General features: G+C 45.5%; 1 protein-coding gene across 1 annotated transcript in view; it reads right to left on the bottom strand.

Annotated features, from left to right (window-relative positions):
- DDHD1 (DDHD domain containing 1) overlaps window positions 1–12,359 on the bottom strand; it is a 76,485-nt gene extending 64,126 nt beyond the window's left edge. Inside the window, exon 1 of the mRNA XM_054400679.1 lies at window positions 11,693–12,359. Coding sequence (XP_054256654.1) covers window positions 11,693–12,359 — 667 coding nt within the window. The remainder of the gene's footprint in view (window positions 1–11,692) is intronic.
- Between the last annotated feature and the right edge of the window lie 8,840 nt (window positions 12,360–21,199).

The following is a 21,199-nucleotide window of genomic DNA, read 5'->3' as shown; positions in this document are numbered from 1 at the left end:
TCACCAAGCTCTGTATCTACATGGCTTTGAAATCTCTCCAGAAATGAGGACTCCACCGCTTCCCTGGGCAGCCTATTCCAGAGCTTGACAACCCCTTCAGGGAAAAAAAAAAAATTTGTCCTTGTTCAACCTAAACCTCCCTTGGTGCAACTTGAGGCAATTTCTTCTTGCCCTTACGCATTTGTTACTTAGGAGAAGAGACCAACACCCACCTCACTACAACCACCTTTCAGGGAGTTGTAGAGAATGAGAAGGTCTCCCCTGAACTTCCTCTTCTCCTGGGTAAACAACCCCAGTTCTCTCAGCTGCTCCTCATAAGACTTGTATCTGCAAGACACAGCACACGTGTGCAGTGATTTATCTGCGTGCCCCAGCTACTTCTTTTTTGCAAAGATCTTTAAACTGTGTCATCACATCCAATATAAACGGCATGAAAAATCTATGGACTCCATCAGAACACAGCATGAAAAGTAATAACTGTGCACAATTTGCCTTCATTTTTCATCTTGTACTACTACATCAATGATATCATTTGTTCCCTGCCACCACACTGGTTGAGACAGTGTACACCAATTTAAACCCTGCACAGCTTGACCTGGCTTACATTACCCTCTTTCACCTTACTTCATTCAGAACCAGGAAACTCTTGCAAAACTGAGATAATACAAAGATAATTAAAGGATAACAAACAGAGCTTGAACCAGCAGCTCAAATGCCTGCTTAAAAAAGATGCCAATACCATCCAGCATGCAACTTGGAAAATAAACAGAGTAACTGAGAGCAACCAAGTAAACTTCTATTTGAGTCCTCTCCAAAGCTGAGGTCCTGTTCAGCTTCATAGGTTCACAGAGTGGTTTGGATTGGAAGGGACCTGAAAGATCACCTAGTTCCAAACCCTCTGCCATGGGCAGAGACACCTTACACAAGACCAGGTTGCTCAAGGCCTCATCCAACCCGGTCTTGAACACCTCCAGGGAGGGGGCATCCATGACCTCCCTGGGCAACCTGTTCCAGGGTCTCACCACCTGTAGAGAATTTCTTCCTAATCTCCAGTCTAAATCTCCCTTCCTCCAGCTTCAATCCATTCCCTCTCATCCTATCACTACCGGCCTTGTAAATGATGGAAAGTTAAGGCACTTCTGGCTCTCTTCACTCATTGATCTCAAGACAGCTATAACAATTTACCCACAAATGAGACCTAAAAGGTTAATATAATATTCAAAGGCTGAGAAATTTCAATTAAAGCTGGTCTTTTGCTGACATTGACAATCCCATTTTCCCAGCTTTGCAAGCCCAAAGCCAGTAGGTTGAACAAGAAACACAAGCTCATGAAGTGCAGCCAGCTTGAGATGCTTTTCTGTGTAGCAATTTCAGATTCCTGCTTTTCAATGTACTTCTGTTCCTTAAATTTTACTTCCTTATTACTAGTTGCAAACAATTTGCAAGAAGGTAACATCTGCACAAGCTGAAGGCAACTGTGAAGCTACCGTAAGTGACATTTCAAGATGAAAGGTATTTGAAGTGCCTACACATTCACCAAGGGGGAGGGGGAAAACAAACACAAACCACATGGGGAAAAGAGTTTTCCTCATTTTCTTCTTTCTCCCTTTTCTCTCCACAAAGGCCTGCTGAAAGTGCTGAACATCACATGTCTTGGAGCACCGTGAGGCCAGCAATTGTAATGCATGCAGGAACGTGCAAGAATGGGGTTTAAGATTGGGCATTAAGAAAAACTTCCTCTCCCAAAAGGGTTGTTAAGGCTTGGAACAGGCTGCCAAGGTAGTGGTAGAATTCCCACCCCTGGAGGGATTGAAAAGCTGTGTAGATGTGGTGCTGAAGAACATGGTCTAGTAGTGGTTTTGGCAGTGCTGGGTTAATGCTTGGACTTGATAATCTTTAAGGTCTTTTCCAAGCTCAATGATTCCCTGATTCTTTGATTTTAACCTGAATGTTGATATCAGCCACAGAAAGAAATGTATTCTGGAGTAACATCAACAATATTACTGGAGATTTCAAATTTTGCTATCCATTCCTACCCTATCTGTCCTTCAACTCTGCTTTGGGTATAGTAGCTACTGCACAGCCCTGAAAACTTTTCACTAGTGCAAACCTTGTTAAGTATAAGGTTGGGTATTACTTGACCCTTGCATCAGTGTGTCTCCTACCCTACCAACAGCCACAACCCCCACCACATCCCTAGCAAAAGCAATTTGCAGATTCTGGTTTTGTCAATGCAAATGCACAACTTGCAGTCTGTGGGACAAGAGCTCTTCTTACTTAAGTTTTCTTCTGGTTGGGTTTGTATATGAGCCTGTAGAAGGAAATGAAATAAAAAAAAAAATAAAGAACTCATGAAGTTTTAATTATGAGAATGGAATATTACAGATATTGGTCATGAGATGGAAGATTTCACAGATTCACAGAAAGGTTTGTGACCTTAAAGATTACCTAGTTTCAACCACCCTGCCTTCTGCATTTTACTGTCAGGAATATGATCTTGCATGCTCAGTGGACAAACATATGTTATAATGAAATAGATCCAAACTAAAATTACATTATTTCATGTTTGCTACCTAATGTTAGAGACTTTTGGTCTCTTTTAATAGCTTTAAGTTCTTCATTTTTCTAGCTATTCCCTAACGTATTTCATAACAGAGCAGGTCACTAACATCTAAACAAATGGAACCACTCATTTCATCACAGCCTGGGTGACCTCCCCTTTGTTTAACCACTAACACATGCAAATCTGGTCTGCTCTCTCGAAAGTAAAAACGTAATCTGAAGCGGAGTTCAAGGGTGAAATCCTGGCCACAAAAAAAACTTCACAGACCTATACAAATTTACAGAGCCAGACATGTACTTTTTTATTCAGTATCTGAGATAAAAAGAGAGATTTCATTCACTGAGTAGTAAAGGATATGAGTCAAATAATTCTGAATTGCTTTAGTGAAGCAATTTCAAAATTACAGGTAGAAGTCAATTCTGAGTTTCACAGAGCCTAAGCATATTATTAAGAACAAGCTGATTGGCATAGATAGGATTTTCTTTCCAGCTCTGATCTAGAAAGCAGCCACACATGTGAGCCTCTACATTTGCTTCTATGTTAGATGCAGCAAGGGAGGAACATGTGGTTTGTTTGCTGTGAAACTGTCTCTTTTTGACCAAGACTGCCTGAATTATTCAAGCACCAGCTTGAAACTGGTTGTCCCTGAACCATTTCTAATCCATTTACACTATGAACTGAGCATTCCAAAACAGTAACAAAAGGCTGCACTTCAGGGCTGCTTCAAATATCAAACTCAGAAGGAATGCCTCTAAAAGAGATGAAAAGTCATCTCTCATCTCAGGTGCTCTATGCCACCCCAAAATACAGCACATATTGTTGTTTTCAATAACGATTTTCCTGGTTTAAGGTACTACTTCAATTAATATCTCTACAATTGCTCTTTATACAGACCTGAAATTGATGGTCCAAATAAAATAAAATTAAAAAAAAAGATCACCTGATGGTCCAAGCAAAAAATCATAAAGCTCATCTTCCTTGCCATATCAATGATCACAAAAATCACAGAATGGTCTGGGTTGGAAGCAACCTTAAAGATCATATAGTTCCATCCCCTCTGCCATAGGCAGGGACACCTCCTACTAGACCAGGTTGATCAAGGCTTCATCCAACCTGGGTCTGAACATTTCCAGGGATGAGGCATCCACAGCTTCCCTAGGCAACCTGTTTCAGTGTCTCTCCACCCTCACAGTGAAGAGCTTCTTCCTTGCATCTAACCTAAATCTACTTTCTTTCAGATTAAAACCATTACCCCTTGTCACAACAGACCCTGCTCAAAAATCCGTCCCCGTCTTTCTTCTCAGCCCCTTCAAGCACTGAAAGGCGATCAGAAGGTCTCCCCGGAGTCTCCTCCGGGCTGAACAACCCCAACTCTCTCAGCCTGGCCTCACAGCAGAGGGGTTCCAGCCCTCACATAATTTCTATAGCCTCCTCTGGACCTGCTCCAACAGGTCCATGTCTTTCTTACGCTGGGTGCCCCAAGACTGACCACAATACTCCAGTTGATGCCAGCAGAAAGCACTCATCAGAAAACCTTAGATTGCTGTAACATGAAATGTAGCCACCATTTTAAATTCAGAGGTTTATTTTTATTAGATTGTTACCATTTGAAGTATTTACCAAATTTCAGCACTAGTACCCTGAGGTGGAGCACCTCCACCACCAGTGGAGTCAGTAAGCTGTAGGAGCTGGGTCATTATCAGCTCTTTTCTCACCCAGAGAAACTTCAGTCTTTTTTGAAAACCACATTAGGTGAAAGCTAAACTGCTCCAAAAAAAACTGACTGGGCCACATGACAAGCATGTGAGCACCTCCTAAAATGTAAGCATGTGCCCAAACCCCATTGAAAGTCACGGGACTACTGCACAATCAGACCCTCAGCTCAAAGTGTGTGTGGCAGCCCTTCATCAATTGCCCTTTGTTAGTGAGCTCTCACCAGCACTAAGCAGCAATGATCATGCAGGGGCAGCTTGAGCAAGTAGGTTCCCATAAAGTAGTACATTTTAAAACAAGAGCAGTAAGATTTTTCCTGCACATACCTCAAATCTACTGCTAATGAACAAGATGGGCTTCTACAGGTATGTCAACTAGAAAACGAAGGTCAAAGAGTGTTCCTCACAATGAACGTAGCTAGGAAGCTGGTAAGAACAGAAGAGAAGTAATGGGTTTAAACTAGAGAGGAGATTCAGATTAGATAAAGAAGAAATTTTTGATGCTGAAGGTTGTGAAACACTGGCCCAGGCTGCCCAGAGAAGCGGTAGATGCCCCATCCCTGGAAACATTCCAGGTCACATTGGACAAGGCTCTGAGCAATGTGGTTTAGTTGAAGATGTACATGCTGACTGCAGCAGGGTTGGACTAGATGAACTTCAAAGGTCCCTTCCAGCTCAAAACATGATTCAAGGGCACACTAACTTTTGCTCTTAACTCATTCCCTCTTCCTCTTCTGCAGGGACTTTTTCCCTGCACTCTCCTAAATTTTATGTTTGTCTGCTCCACCCCACCTTCAGATTTCCCTACACTTTCATCCCCAGATTTAACTTTTTCCTTAAATAAAATACCACTGCCTGGGATTTCACTTGTACCACATACTCCATTCACCACAGCACTTACTAACCATACTATTTACAACACCTATGATCTCTAGAGCTTCTCCTCATCAGCTCCACACCAGACACTCTCTAGTGTGGCTTCAGCTGCTTGCAACCCTCTCAAACAAATCATATGACAGTAGAGACCTTTTCTCTGGCCAGCACTCAAAGCCGCTACTACATCTTCATGTTTTCCAACCTTACAGGTACCACTTACAAAATTGCTCATGCTTCTTAATTTCTTTTGCAATTTTTTCATAGAATCATAGAATCAGTCAGGGTTGGAAGGGACCACAAGGATCATCCAGTTCCAACCCCCCCTGCCATGGGCAGGGACACCTCACACTAGATCAGGCTGGCCAGAGCCTCATCCAGCCTGGCCTTAAAACACCTCCAAGGATGGGGCCTCAACCACCTCCCTGGACAACCCATTCCAGGCTCTCACCACTCTCATGGTGAAGAAATTCTTCCTCACATCCAGCCTGAATCTCCCCACTAGTTTTTCTTCCATCTAGTCCTTCTGCTTACTAATTTACAGTGTCAGCACCTCCAGATTCTTCTTGTGTTCCTCTCAAGAGAAAATGGAGCTCTGCCCAAGGTCTCTCTTTGCCTTCAGTATTGTTTTTTTTCCTAGACAGCATCTCCTACGCACACACAGAGAAACTGACCTGTCATCTCTCTTTCATCTAGCCCTGTCACCTCCAAATTAAATCTCATCTTTTTTATTTGGTAATACCATAGTCGAATCAGTATTCAAGCCTGAATTAAGCCAGAACAGAACTCCTGATCCCTCTCATCCCACAAACATTTTCTGCTTTCTCAGTTTAGTAGGTAACACTCTGTCACCCACAACTTGTAACCCAAGTATTCCCTGTATCTCTGACCACTTCCTTGTTGACCACACCAGGGAAAGTGCTGGACCACATGGAGGGGCAAGCACAACTCTGTTTCTAAGCTGAGTCAATCCTTCAATACTCTGCTGTTCCTGACACCATCTGCCAGAAAGCGATTCTGTGATTATCATTTATAGGAGTAAGAGAACAGATTAATTTTGCTTAAATAATGTTTGTAAATCACAAAACTAAAAGCTGAGATCATGGAAGAAACTTGCCCTTAAAGACACATCCAAGCGAAGTGCTGACATCTCCCATTTGTTCTAGTAAAAGGATCCTAAATGCTGTAAGTTTTCCTGAAAGAAGGTACCAGAGATCATAACCAGAACATACATACAAACAAGTGTAAGTTATTATGTAATACATGGAGCTCTGCAAATCTAAAAATTACTCCATCTGTGTGCGTGTTAGACCTCCTGTTCAAGAAGGAGTTGGCCAAAAATAAGCCATAAGATCTCTTTGGAAGGCTGGTATGGTAAGAACAGGAACAAAAAAGTAAAATCCAGGAAAGATTTTGAGTAGCTAAAGTAATGCTTTACCTTGTCACATAAACTACCAGTATTTTATTTGCAATAGAACAATCCATCTGGAAAGAAAAGCAAGCAAAGGAATTCAGCTTTTAATGAAAAGGTCCTTTACTGAAGTGAAATTGTGTTGACCAAGGTCAAAGACCATCTAACACACCAAAAGCAATGTTCTAAGGATGCTGTAAAAGCAACTAGAAATGTGTTCTGCTGCTAAGAAGAGAATAAAACTAATGCAAGCCACAAACAAACTGATAAACTCTTAATTTCAAACCCTTAGCTTTCATCTTGCCTCATGAATCTGTTTCAATACCGTTTGTTTCAGAATACAAAACAAACATGCAGCCTCAGAAGAAATAACAGACATTGACTAAAGCAGCCAGGCAAGAAGTCTAGTGGAGGCTCAAGACAGGTTAAGGTTAACACACACGGCAGCTCTAGGGAAGGCAGAAGCACCCTATGCCCCTTCACAAAGCAGAGAAGCACTCACAGTTCTGAAATGTTGATTTCTACCCTTGACAGCAGAGCCTAAAGCATCACCAGCATCTGAGAGACAAAAGGCTAATATCTATCCCCCACATCAAAGCAAACCTAGGATTAAAAAAAAAAAAATTAACTGAGAAAATAATCATCTAGTGTCAGGCATCAACTTCTACACTCAACTTCTCAGAAATCTTGACCACCTCTAAGTTCAGAAGGCAGATACCATTGCCCTAGCATTCGCATCTCCTTTTGCAGAAGATGAACCTGCAGAGGCTTTTCACAAGGTGCTGCTGACTGCTTCTTCTTCCAGCTTGCAAAGCAGCTCACAAAAGAAAACACAGGGTCTTGAAAAGTTCTTTCAGTCCAAGCTTAAAGGCTTGGAAACAGTTCATAAAAGCTGCCCAATTTCAGCCTAGGCATACAAATTTTAAAAATAAGAGACAGGTTAGCACTCTGTATTGCCAGGTTATTTCCAGGCTAAGGTCAGTAAAGTATCTGTTATACCAGTAGAATGGATCTCAAGGATGGTGTTAGTGAACTAATTTTGTCTAAACACAACAAGAGGTATTTTACTTAATAGAATTCTGAAACAAGAGGTATTTTGCTTAATAGACTTCTGAAACTATAAGGTACAAAAATACACATTATAAAAAACAAAACAAACCAAACTTCTTGTCAAGCCTGTGTCTGGGTGTGGTTTATCCTTCCCTAAAAGGCAATGCTCCGGAAGCTCCCCAAGTGGCTGCAGAAACACACGTTTGTCTTACTGCTTCTCTCCAAATACCACCAGATTTTACTCAAGTTTTACTTCAGTTTTAAATGCTGTCACTGTAAAACAGACACAAGCTTAGGCAATGAGTAACCCCAACACACAGTCAGAATTGAAACTGGAGAATACATTGCGATGAAGACCTGGAGAGTGAAGTGGTGTAAGAAAACACTCCCTGCAAGAACAAAATACAGGCAGCTTGACAATGTAACCTTCAAAAAGTATGAGAAAAGTGAACATCAGATAGGGCAATAACCACATGGGACCAATAATCACAAGCCAAAGAACAGGAGAAGGTCACCCAGAAGACCCCAGACTGCAGGTTTAACAGATTCATCTTTGAACACTAAACTTAACTCCATAGAAAAATGGTTGTAAAACATCACTCTTCAATTGGGAAGGGAGAAAAGGGATGGATAATTTTAGGAGACTGAAAGAGAGGACCCATGCATAAAACGCCACTCATTGTTTTGTCCATGGAAGAAAAGTAGCAGCCCAACTCCAAGTTACTCACTTATCTGGAAGCCTACACTAATAATTTCCGTCCTCTTGCGCCGTCTTTGCAAATTTTATGATGCTAATTAAATAAATCCCAGAGGTCACAAGGTAAGGATAAAATTCTCAGTAATTAATCTGCTAAAACTGTTAACTCAGGCTGATATTCCTGATGTTACAAACAATTCCTGTAATGAGCTAAAGGTATCTCAAGATGTGGAGTGAAAAAAATGTCAGCACATGCCAAGCTATAATCAACAATTTTCTGTCATTAAGATGTCAAAGGAGCTGAAGATCTGTCAGCACAGTTCTACAGCTGTGAGATAGCAGCCTTCCCTCAAGTATAGCTCATAGGTGAAAAAGAACAGCAAAACAGGCAAGAACAACAAAGAGAAAAGCTTTTGACCTTTGCTCTCAACGGAAAATGTGAATCAGCAAAACCAGAGAGCGGTTTCTGTACTCTTTCTGTACTCTTTAACTCAGCATATTTTAAGTCAGTTGTACTCATTAAACTTCATGTTCATGGAATCAGAGAGTGAGATTCTCCTTCCTTATTCATGGGCTTCACTCATGTGGGATCTGGTTACCCACCACAAGCTTTCTCCAGCACTACAGCAAACCATCGTAGCAGTGGATCCACAATTACACATGCACTATCAAACGGGAATAATTTGGGAATAACAGCTACGCCAAAGCCTTCAAAAGCACACGAGACTGAATCCTTGGGAACTCACCCTGCTGTTTTCTTAGCTGTGGGCACAGTAGCTGGAAAGAAAGAAGGGGAGAACGGCAAGAGTACTCATGTACACAGGGAATAAAAGCAAGGAAATGTGCAAGTGAAGGAGTTAGACCAGCAGACTGACAGAACCTCGTAACACCAAAAGTTTATCTCAGTCTTGAGAAGGAGTGGACTTGATAGTAAGAAAAGACTTGAGCACTCCTCTTAATCAGCTTTCTGAGGACTAAAAAACATTGCCATCGTTAGTCTTCTCAGGACCATGAGTTTATTACTCCCCTGCTAGCACTGCTTCTGGTGCTAACCTCAGAATCTCTTCCTCCAAGCATCAGAAATCTGCACAGTGTATGTTGTCACTTGAAACATCTGCTCCTCAGGCTTAATAAGACTGAATCAGCTTCCCAAATGGACAAGGCACAGGGTCAAGAAATTAAACCTTTAAGCTGCTGATGAGGCCAGTCTCATGCTCCCATTACCCACTGCCTCACCTGACAGCTCTGCTCATTTCTCTCCTCTCTCTCTGTGGCACAGTCACAAAAGAGATGGTAGCAGTTTCCTCAACCTTTGGACAACCTGCTACCATCTCTTTCCAGTAACCATGTGGGAGATGCATCAAGTACCAACAGCAGGGCCTTCAGGTGGTGACGGAAGAATCATCTCCACTTTCTGCTCAAGAAGCCATGCCCAGGTTCCTCCAACTCAAAATATGTGTGGACCAAGAAATCTGCTTGTTCCTCAAGCTCAGTGTCTGTCTGCTGGGACAACAATTTGAAAGACAAATTGTCACACCCCAAGTGAATTGTACCACCTGGTATTGTTATTTATGGATCTTCTTCCCATAAAGATGCTGACAAAGAAAAAAGGAAACAAAAGCAAACCCTAGTTTTCATAGCTCACACAGTTCTGCTGATCCTCTGTGACTCCCACCTGAGTCTCAAAATTTTGCAGAAGAGACAAGAGAAACCTGTCTGATCCTCTCCCAAGTCCATGCCAGAACAGTGTCCCTTGCTGGGCTACTCTGCACCTCTCACTCAACTCCAGATTTCCCTTTCCTTGAAGTACTGCCATTGGAAAGCACGGATGGAGGGTTAGCAGTGGCACACCTTTTCTGCTCCAGGAGAGCAGATGCTCACTTGCCCAGTGAGAGACTCTGGGAGACATTCCCTCCAAAGGATGAGGCAGAAGAGCTGAGGTATATGGGTTTTTTCCATCTTTGTTCTTCAAGGTCCCCACTCCAGTAAAGGATACATGAAAGCAAGGGGAAGGGTGGAAGAGGGGGTGCATCACCACGTCATTTTGAACTTCAAGGGGTGAAGCAAATTCCTCTCTATTGGAAGGGTAAGAAGTAAGGACTGTGTTATCTGAGATGCCTGTTGCATCCCCTCCAACAGAAAGCAGAGTCCCGTTTCCTGCCCAGTCCCAGAGGATAGGTGATGGGGAAGGAAAGAGAAAGTACCTTATCATCACTTTCCTAGCATAGAGCACAAGGGTGGCAGAGGGGAAGCCAGGTACCAGCCCTCTCTTCCATTGTTTCTAACTAAAGAAGAGGGACCAGAAGTGTTAGTGTGGTGGGGAGGCAGTGGAAAAACAACTGCTGTTTCTACCCTGCTCCTTCTGAAGGAAGGGTGTGCATATTGAGGGAAGGGGGAGAGTGATGAAGGCAAACACCCACCCTGCCTCCCCCTTTGTTTAGCAAAAGGGGAAGCATGAGCAAGAAGGTTCGCAGTCACATTCCCTCCTGCTTTCTTCTGTGCCTGCCGAGAAACGAGAAGGTGCCCAGATCTCCCATTCCCACTTCTGTATATGCCAGGTGTGAACGCCCAGATCCCAGTGTCCTGCAGATGCATTTGGACAGGGGGGGTGAGTGGGAAATATGTCTAGTTCCCTTTGCAGCTGCAAGTGGGTGAAGACGTGCCCACTGCACCCTTCTCCCATGGCCCTGCACTGCAGGGTGAGGGGTATCCAGTGCCTGCCATCCTCTGAATGTGCTATGGGGGTGCTGGGGGGTGCAGTGTCCCACTCTCTCAGGTGCATGCCCATGCCACTTCCCATATGGACGTGCCTGGGAGGGCAGGATGCCCAGTACTGCCGTTAACACCCCATTTCTGAGACTTGGAAGGGAAATTACCAGTCTTTCCTCTTTCAGGTGTGTGACGGCTGGGCATTCAGTGTCCCCTCTGCCTGGGGAATAATATTTCGTCCTGTATCTCCAAGAGCACACGGGCAAGCAGTGCCCAGCCTCCTTGGCTGAGTTCGGTGTGATAAGGACAGCTCAGACCCCCATTCTTCTGAGGGGAGGGAACAGGAAGGACTGCCTGGTGTCCCCACGGTGATAGGGGAAACCCATTGCAGTACCTCTGTGCGCAGAGGGAATGCCCAGAGTCCCTCGTTGCGGACAGCGGGAGGTGATAGGTAGTCCAGGTGACCCTCGGGGCCGCGGTGCGAGGACACTGAGACCCGCCCTGGACTCCGTAAGAAGGGAAAGAGCTTCCCTGGTCCCCAGGGCAGGGAAGGCAAGGGACACCGGAATCCCCTCGGTCCGAGTGGGAGGGGTAGGGGCGCTCCGCGGTCCCCCGGGGAGGGACAGCAAGGACACCGGGACTCCCCCGGTCCCCAAGGAAGGGATAGCGGCACTCACGGTTCCAGTAGACGGGGTAGCTTTCCGCGTTGACCACGTCCACCTCGTAGAGCCCGCTCCGCACGCACACCGGCTCCACCGCCGCCGCCTCGCCTTCCCGCTGCTCTCCGAAGGCGCGGTAGGCCAGCTCGATCCGTAACGAGTCGTAACCGATAAAGGGCTTCCAGGTTTTCCGGTCCTCTCGGTAAAACCAGCGCACCTCCTCGGCTCCCAGCTCCCGCACCACTTCATAGCGGGGCCGGCCGCCGCCCGGTCGCCTCCTCTCCGCCAGCGAGAAGCTGCTGCCGCCGCTCTCGCTGCTCGCCAGCCCCGCTCCCTCGCCCTCGCTGCCCTCGCCGCCCGTGCCCGTAGAGTAGCGCAGCGAGCCGCCGGATTCGGCCGAGTCGAAGTCGCCGCTACCGCCGCCGGCGGCCTCGTCACTCAAGCTAGGCTCCCGCGGCAGAGCGACCGCCTCCGGTTCCCCCTCGGAGGAGGACGTGGAAAGCGCGGCGCGGAGCAGCGGCGCGGAGCGCTGCTGGGGTAGGCGAGAGGGGCGGGCAAAGGGATGCTGCAAGCCGCGGTTCGCCGCCGCTTCCTCCTCTCCGCGGGTAGGTCGCTCGTAGTAGCCGGTAGCTTCACCGGGCAGGTCCCAGGTGCCCTGCGGCGAGTCGGGCTCCGGGTAATCCATGCCGCAACCCGGCAGTACCGCCTCGTCCACCCCCGCACCGCACCGCCCCGCTCACGCCCGGCCCGCGGCTGCCGCAGCCGCCGCCGGCTCCGTCCGGGCGGAGGCGGCGCCGCCGCCGCATCGTCACGCGCGACGCGACGCGGCCGGGGGCGGGGCGCTGGCACGCGGCCTGCGGGCCCGCGGGGGCGGGAGAACAGAGTGAGGAGAGGCCTCGGGAACCGGGTGTGGGAGACGGGGTTTGGACAGGGCCTGCAGCCCGACTTCTGTGTGAGACACTTTCAAGCACAGACTGCAGCCCCACGTCTGTGTGTGACACCTTCAGACACAGACTGCAGCCCGAGTTCTGTGCGAGACACCTTCAGACACAGCTTGCAACCGCAGCTTGTATATGAGACACCCTCAGACAGCTTACAGTCTGCCTGTGTGTAAGACAGATACAGCCTACAAGCATATCTTCCATGGAACACCCTCAAACAAGTCTACAACCCCAGCTCTGAGTGCAAGACACACTTAAACAGTCTAGAGCCCTGTCTTGTGTAAGACACTCTCAAACACAGCTTACGGCCCCATCAGCATGTGTGAGACACCTTCAAACACAGTCCCTAGCTCCCTGTGTGACAGACACCTTGAACTGCAATCTGTGTGCTTGAGACCCTTAAAATCCAGCCTGCTGCCTCGTGGACGTGTTTGATGCCCAGCAGCATGGCCTTGTGACTCTCCGTGTGGGTGCAGCACCCTGACAGGCAGACCAGCACACTGAAACGCAGTCAGACACCCAGCAAGTGTCCGACACTCAAGCATAATCTGCAGCCTCACAGGCAGACAAAACGCCCTGTGAAACACACCCTGCAGCCTAGTGTGTGAGTGATGGGCACCCTCAAAATGCACAAACAGCGGCTTGGTGTGTTTATGGGAGGCAGCCCTAAAACAACCCTCTGTGTGTGGCAAACACCCCCAAGATGTATGTCCTCCCCCAGCGCAATACCCTGATGGCCTGGCAGGGAGCAGTGGTCAGGTTTGACCTCTGCTTTGTTGGCATGACATCCCTTTTTCCTTCAGTCAGGCATTTCTTGGTTGTGTGGGCTATGTGTGACAGGCATACCCTGAACACACTGAAAAATAACGGGGCCAACAACCTGGGTTCACCCTTGTGTGAGAAAGACTTCACTCCTCCAAAATGCTAGCTCTGCCCCCCCAAATCACAGAATCATAGAATTGCTTCAGTTGGAAAAGACCTCTAAGATCAAGTCCAACTGTCAACCCAGCACCGTTATGCCTACTAAACCATGCCCTGAAGTGACTCCACCACCTCCCTGGGCTGTCTGTTCCAATGCCTGACCACTCTTTCAGTAAAGACATTTTTCCTAATGTCCAACCGAAACTCCCCTTGGTGCAACTTGAGGGCATTTCCTCACATTCTACCACTTGATACTAGGGAGAAGAGATAACTACCTCATTACAACCTCCTTCCAGGTAGTTGTAGAGGGGTTGGGGTTCACCTATGCTTATTTGTGTATGTGAGTGGGAAACAGCTGTGCTTATCCCCAATACACTCCTCCTAGTCAACAGACGAGGGTGTTGCAATGCATGGCTGTCAATGCATGTCTGTCTCATAAAACACCTGGCAGCTTGGAGTAGGAAAAAAGACGAGGAAGGGTGCCTGGGTTTTACACTTCTGTAAGACCAATCCTGGTCCCAACACATACCCTAAAGCCAAGTGAGGGGCAGTGATGGATCACCTCTGCAGTGCCAATTCTCCCTTCATCCTTTCTCATACGGTGAGCTTTGCTGCATGTGTGGGAAAGAGAGAGACTCCCAGAAACACACCCCTGCTTACTGGGGTGGGGTCACCTGTTTATGAGATGCCTCCCCCTTTTCGCAACATGCCCAGGAGGAAGGAGGTGGTGAGAGGGTATATCAGTGATACTCTTATCTCAGTTCCACCTTGAAGGGCGAGGGAGCTGATACCTCTGCATCCGTCACATCTCTGTGTACTGTGTCCCTGTTTTCTTACTTACAAATCATCCTGCTGGTGGGGCAGGGTGCTGGTCCGCAGCCTTTGGCTATATACAACCTGCAGCTTTACAAGGGGATGTGGCTGTGCATAGACTGTACTCCCAACCCAACCTTCACACACACTCACATAATTTTTCCTTCAGTATGAACAGGAGAACCGGGAAGGACTGGGTGTATTCTCTACCCAAAACACCCAACTGCCTATAGTGGCCTGCAGTGGATGTCTGGGTTTTACCCACCTAAAAGAGGCATCCAGATTGTCTGTGTGTGTGTGCGTGTGTGTTTGCAGTCAGAATGCAGGAAGGAAAGTAGTTGAATGAGTGTCATATAAGTTTGCCTCTCCACTGTCTCATTCTCCTTCTTGATTTACAGCAAGCCCCTTCACACAGCCCTGTTGCCAGCTGGGGAGAAACACCCAGAGTACAGTGCATGTGTTCTCTGGTTCTTTTGTCTCCTACACACTCTGCTTGTCTCCATCCTACAATCTCCATCGACAAGGGGACTTCTGTGTGCTGCATGGTGTTGTATGTCCAAAAATAGGTTTGTGCCCTACCTCCTACGTCTGCTTTCAGCTGGGGAATCCTGTTAATGGAGTGTGTTAAAACACAGAGAGAGGCCAGCTGAAGTTCAGGCTGGAAGGGGAGGTGAAGCTTTTGAAAATGTTCACTGCTGCCATGTTGTTTCCCTGAGTCATTAAAATTGTGCTGAAAGACTGCATATGGATCATTGAATGCGGCAGCAGCACTTTTCAATCCCAAAATCTCCAAGAAGTCTGTTAGCATTCATGAGTTCCCACTGCAGGAGCTTTGTGTGTTCTTGTTTCACCTTCTCAAATGGGTAAAGAGAGAGAAAAGACGAGATAAACAAGGTATGAGCAAGAAGTCAGGGAGTAGGCTGTGCCAGAGTGTTTGACCACTTTACTGTAGCAAAAGGGACATGAGCTGTTTGTTTATCTTTTGCATTTCTAATCATCTCCACAAGGTAATTTCTCCATGAAACCTGTCCCATATTTTTCCTCACAGTGGGGAAGCAAAATAGATTGTCACCTCACTTGTAGATTGCTTTTGAGACACAGATTGTAGGAGTCTCACTTTTTATCCTCATTTCCTTTAAAACCAGGGAGATTTCACCATCTTTTCTTATTCAACAAGTGTTTCATATCCTACTTGAATTCTCCCTCCTTTTTGTCATTATTTGAGATCACAGAATCACACAGAATCACAGAATGATAGGGATTGGAAGGGACCTCTGGAGTCTAGTCTAGTTTATCCCAATCTGCCAGAGCGGATTCACTTAGAGCAGGTTGCACAGGACAGCATCCAGACAGGCTTTGAATGACTCCAGAAACTGAATTGTTCCACCACCACTCTGGGCAGCCTGTTCCAGTGCTTCCCCACCCTCAATGTAAGGAAGTTCTGCCTTATGTTTAGGTGGAACTTTCTATGTTTAAAATGGTCTTTACCCTTTTTATGTATTCTTTCAGCTGATTTGATTTATTTCTTGGAGTACATTTCTGGAGTATATGTCTGCTCTCTGTATGCAGACACTACATTCTTGTGCACAGTGTCCCTGTAGACAACAGGCACGAAAACTGAGCACTAGTGGTGAGTCATCATCATGCTGAACCACCGAGAGTTACAGTGTGTCTTCATTACACCCATTTTGGAGACCTACAGGGACCCAGTGCATGAAAACAGGTTGCACAGAACTCTGAGCAACCTGTTCTAGTTGCAAATGTCCCTGTGCACTGCAGGGAGGTTGAGCTAGATGACCTTCCAAACCAAAACATGCCATGATTCTATGATTCTATGATTAAGGGCAAAGTGAAAGGAAGTCCAGAGACTGGAGGCCCCTCCTGGAAAAGTCCAAATGGCTTTGATTTTGTGAGGAAGTTATTAGCTGGAGTGGGCTGGTATTAATGCAGTTGAAAGATCAAAAAAAGGAGTATTTTCTTTTTTTATTGTTAGTAGCTCTTGTGGAGGTGTGGAGTAGCTTGAGACTTTCTGTTATGACATAAGACTCAAGTTCGACCACCACAGAGTCACAAGAAATGAAAAATAAAACCAAATGTATAAACTTAATTTACCATAAATTTTCCTTAGAATGGAATAAATGTGAAAGAATGAAAGTGTCTATGTGGAACTTTGAAAGCAAAGCTACTTTTATTTTGGAATGTAATTTACGTAGCACCGTGAATTTCCATGCAGACTAAGAGCAGCAGATGCTGTGGTCCTTCCACCATGAGACCTTCACAGAGAACTTCCATAGCCATATATGTGTAGAGGTTTCCTTTCTGCAGACTTAATGCAGTTGGGAATTTCCTGGGAAAGAGTTAGGGAAGTACCATGAGGAGTTCCCAAGGACCTCCCTTTGTCCAAGAGAAAAAGAAGTGCCATGAAGGTAGGCAGTATGTGTGTAGCTGAAAGTCTAATGCACTATAAATCATCTCTGAATATCCTCCAGTTTTTAACATTAAAAAAACTGAGCAAACAAGAAATGGACTCTGAATTTCTGCAACATCACTAAAAATGAAACCCAGCAATGCCTCCTGCTTGTCCTGAGATTCCTGTTAGCCACAGCATTGCACTGGAGTTAGCTCAGTGCCAATGTCCCTGAAGCACAGTTTTCCACAGCACACTCCACTGCTTTCAAGGCTATGGACTAACCAAGAGGCAGTTCTACATTTAGATGTTATCATGGAGTCATAGAATCACAGAATGCCAGTTTGGAAGAGACCCCAAGGATCATATGGTCCAAGCTTTCTAGGTGATAGTGTAGTTTAAATGAGATGGCCCAGCACTTGTTCTTAAAACTGTCCAAGGTGGGGGTCCACTACTTGCCTTGGGAGATGATTCTAATGTCTAACTGTTCTCATTGTGAAAAATTTTCTTCTGGATTCCAGTCGGAATCTCCCCAACAGTAACTGGGAGCCATTACCCCTTGTCTTTTCCATGTAACTCCATGTGAAAAGGAAGTCTCCATCCTCCTGGTGGCCATCCTTTATGTACTGGTGCACGGCAGTAGGGTCTCCCCCAAGCCTTCTCTTCTCAAGGCTGAATGAATCCAGTTCTCTCAACCTTTCCTCATGTGGTAGGTCTTCCTATCTGTCTATATGATCAACCCTACACTGTGCTGGATATTTATTCCCAAGTATGGGATTTTCCACTTACCTCTCCTAAGACCTTCTTTAACTAAGCCCATTTTAGCAAGTTCTCCTGATTATCCTCCTCCTAGCAGTCTTTGTTTGCTGCTGACAGTAGTGCCATTTTAAACAGCACAGTCGCTTTTGAAACTCTTGGTTCACAAATGATGCAATCATTTTGTGCTTTCTTGCAGATCTGAAATAGCATTCAATGAATAGCACAAGTGCAAGTGCCTGCGAGAGTCCATTAGAAACAGTCTTGGTCCATTGATGAATCCTTTGTAACAAAGCCATTTTAAGATCTTCCCATTGGCTATTTTAAAACCATTTATTAGGTGTATATATTGATTTTGTATTTTTTCCTCCTCTACTCTGGATACTGATTAGAGTGCAGCACTGAGTCAACACACTTACTGCTATCAACTGTACCCATGAATTTATCAAAGAACAAGATGCAATTTGCAAAAAGTGCTGATTAGTGTTTCATTACACTCCCACTCTCCACCTCCTTATTAACTGGTACAAATCTGGTTCAAGAGAGACAGAGAACTACTGGAAAGAGTTCAGAGAAGTCTATGAAGGCTATGCTGAGGAGACTGGAGCATTTCTGTGAAAAGGAAAGGCTGAGAGACCTGAGGCTCTGTAGCCTGGAGAAGAGCAGCCTGAGAGGAGGTCTTCTTAATGCTGATCAATATCTTCAGGGTAGGGGGTGACAGGATGGGGCCAGATCCTTTGCACTGATGCCCAGTGACAGGACAAGGGGCAGTGGGGACAAACTGGAACCCAGGAGGTTCCATCTGAACATGAGGTAAAACTTCTGCTGTGAGGGTGCTGCAGCCCTGGAGCAGGCTGCCCAGAGAGGTTGTGGAGTCTCCTTCTCTGGAGAGATTCCAAACCCATCTGGAAATTGTGATCCTGGGCAAGCTGCTGTGGGTGACCCTGCTTTAGCAGGAAGATTAAACTAGGTGATTCCCAGAGGTCCCTTCCAACCTTCCCCAATCTGTGATTCTGTGAAATCACTTCATTATACCTAGCTCAGGAGCACTGTTGGACTAGCCAGCCTGAAATTACGTGGACTTACCTCAGGTGCACTTTTCAAATATTGACACTGCACTGTTTGCCTTGTCAGAATTGGTCTCCTGGACTATTTTTCAGCTCTCACATCCCCACCTTATGTGAGAACAGTCATCTGAAGGACCATCTCTTAAAAAGCTGGTGTGCAAATCTTCCAGATGGACTGCTTTTAAAATACTAGTTGTGCTGTTTGATGTTCTTTTAAAAGTTTTTTGACTAGGAAGCATTTAGTTATTGTTATATAATGTGGAAATGGCATTCAACTTTGTCCCAAATAGAGGCAGGAAATATTTATTAAACACTTCTGCTTTTTCGTTTTCACAGCTATCCAAATATGTTTGGGTACACTGAGAGTGTTAGTAATTGGACTCCACTAAAACATTGTTTCATCAAATTCAGCAATAATAATCCAATAATCTTTGCTTACAGCATGATATTTTCTGCACAGGGAACAAAAACTCTCTGGCTCTTTTAGAAGGGGCTTTTGTCAGTTTGGTTAAATTATTATTATTATTAAATTGGTTAAAAATCCCCCTTGTGAATGCTTTACCCTGTCAGACATGTGGTGCTTTTCTGTTTGTTTATGTTTTTCTTTTCCTTGAACACTGGCACTGTTCATACAGCTCTTATGCCAAGGTCAGAAGTGCCTTTTGCTAGATCTGAAATGTTCTTCCAAAGCTATATCTCTGTGTTCCTGAACCCTCGCTGCCAGCAGCAGAAGAATATTCCCCTAGCTCCAAAAGACAGGAATTAGGGAGCAAGGAGAGGGTCATTTCTGTGATACCAGATACTGTGTCACTCAATGCTGCATTGTTCAATTGTGCAGGCTTTCCTCCTCCTTTTTTTTTTTTTTTCTATTGTCCCAGGGCAAACAAAGAAAACAAGGAAAGTAATGATCCCAGGCAGAAATATTTATCCTTCCAGGCTTTGATTTGGTGAAGTCCTGGTGTTCAGTATTCACCTGCGTGTCAGTGTGACTCACAGAAAGCCATGCACAGGCAGATTATTGGCACAGCTTGCAAATAAAAGGCTGAAGAGGAGATGTGCTGATGATATGGGTTCAGCCAACACATCTCCTCCTGGCTCCTCCCTTTCACCAGGGGTAGGAATTTTGCCCTTCTTGCTGGAGTGAATGAGGATAGGATAACTTGTGTAACAAGGCAAAGTGGGGCTGATGAGACTTAGGGAAGAGTTCCTCATGGTAAGCCTGTCATCACACAAACTAATATCATCATAGGGGTGTTGGACATGAATTGTTGGCCACTCTTTGTTAAAAAAAGTCCTGGCCTTGCAGTTGTGCTCCTGATAAAGAAGGGGGCAAAGTTGGGAAAGAGATAAAGACCTCAAATGAAGGGGCTGTACTAAATTTTCTAGCCAAAACTCCTTCAGTGTTCTCCTCAAAAGTGCCAAAGAAAGGTTAGTTGCAAAATGTTAGTTACTAAAATTATGTTCTCTGTGTGTGTGTGTGTGCACACGTGTGCTCACAGAGATGGATGAAAGGCCTCTTCCGTAAGTGTGATTGCACTCCAGATGTGTGTCCTGCACTGGAGAGAGTCCTTCAAACCCAAGTAGTTCTCCTCATAGAGCATCGACACAGCCCGTCTCCAAAGATGCCAATAGCTATTCTGTGTCCCATACACAGTGCCACATAAATGATGACATATAATTTCTAGTATATTTCCCTTCTTTCCAGAATGCTCTCCCAAGGGACTTCTATCACATATCCCCTGGTTCTGGGATTGGGGCACTTCTTGGTATTAAAGGAGTTGCTATTGATTTTTTTCCCCCCTTACTAAAGATGGTGAGTACATGGATGAAAATAATGTAGAAAAGGTGGGTTTTGTGGTGTTTTTTGACTTCTACTTGTAACAGGATACAGGAGGTGCACAGAAGTTCTACTTTCTCCAGGTCTTTCATGTAGCCAAAGCCTGTAACATATAATCCAAGAGTAAACATGTTTCTTCCTGTGGTTTATTTTCCTTCCTGATGAGATCCTATGAATGTGGGTACATGAAAAGCAAATGAGTTTTGTAGATCCAAGAACAATAACATTGGCACAGATAATTTTTAGGGAGGGGAGAGAGGTGTTTTGTAGCATTCTGGTAAATCTTGATTGTGGACTTGACCAGATCAAGGTTGAAAACAAGGTATTCACAGAATCACCCAATGGCTTGGGTTAGAAGGGACCTTTAAAGGTCATCTAGTCCAACTCTCCTGGAGTCAGCAGGGATATCTGCAACTAGAGCAGGGTTCATCCAACCTGACCTGGAATGTTTCCAGGGATGCAGCATCTACCACATCTCTGGGCAACCTGGGCCACTCTCTTACAACCCTCAGCATAAGTAATGTCTTCCTTTCATCTAGTCTTGAGTCTTTCTTTTAGTTTAAACCATCACCCCTTGTTCTGTCACAGCAGGCTAAAATGTCTGTCCCCATCTTTCTTCTTGGCACCTTTAAGTACTGAAAGGCCACCAGAAGGTCTCCCTGAAGCCTTCTCTTCTCCCGGCTGAACAACCCCAACTTTCTCATCCTGTCCTCACAGCAGAGGGGTTCCAGCCCTTGGGTCATTGTTGTGGCCTTGCCTCACTCACTTCACCAGGTGAATACT

The sequence above is a fragment of the Indicator indicator genome, chromosome 4 (assembly GCF_027791375.1).
Source record: "Indicator indicator isolate 239-I01 chromosome 4, UM_Iind_1.1, whole genome shotgun sequence".
NCBI classification, from domain to species: domain Eukaryota; kingdom Metazoa; phylum Chordata; class Aves; order Piciformes; family Indicatoridae; genus Indicator; species Indicator indicator.
This window is presented reverse-complemented; position numbering and strand designations above follow the sequence as displayed.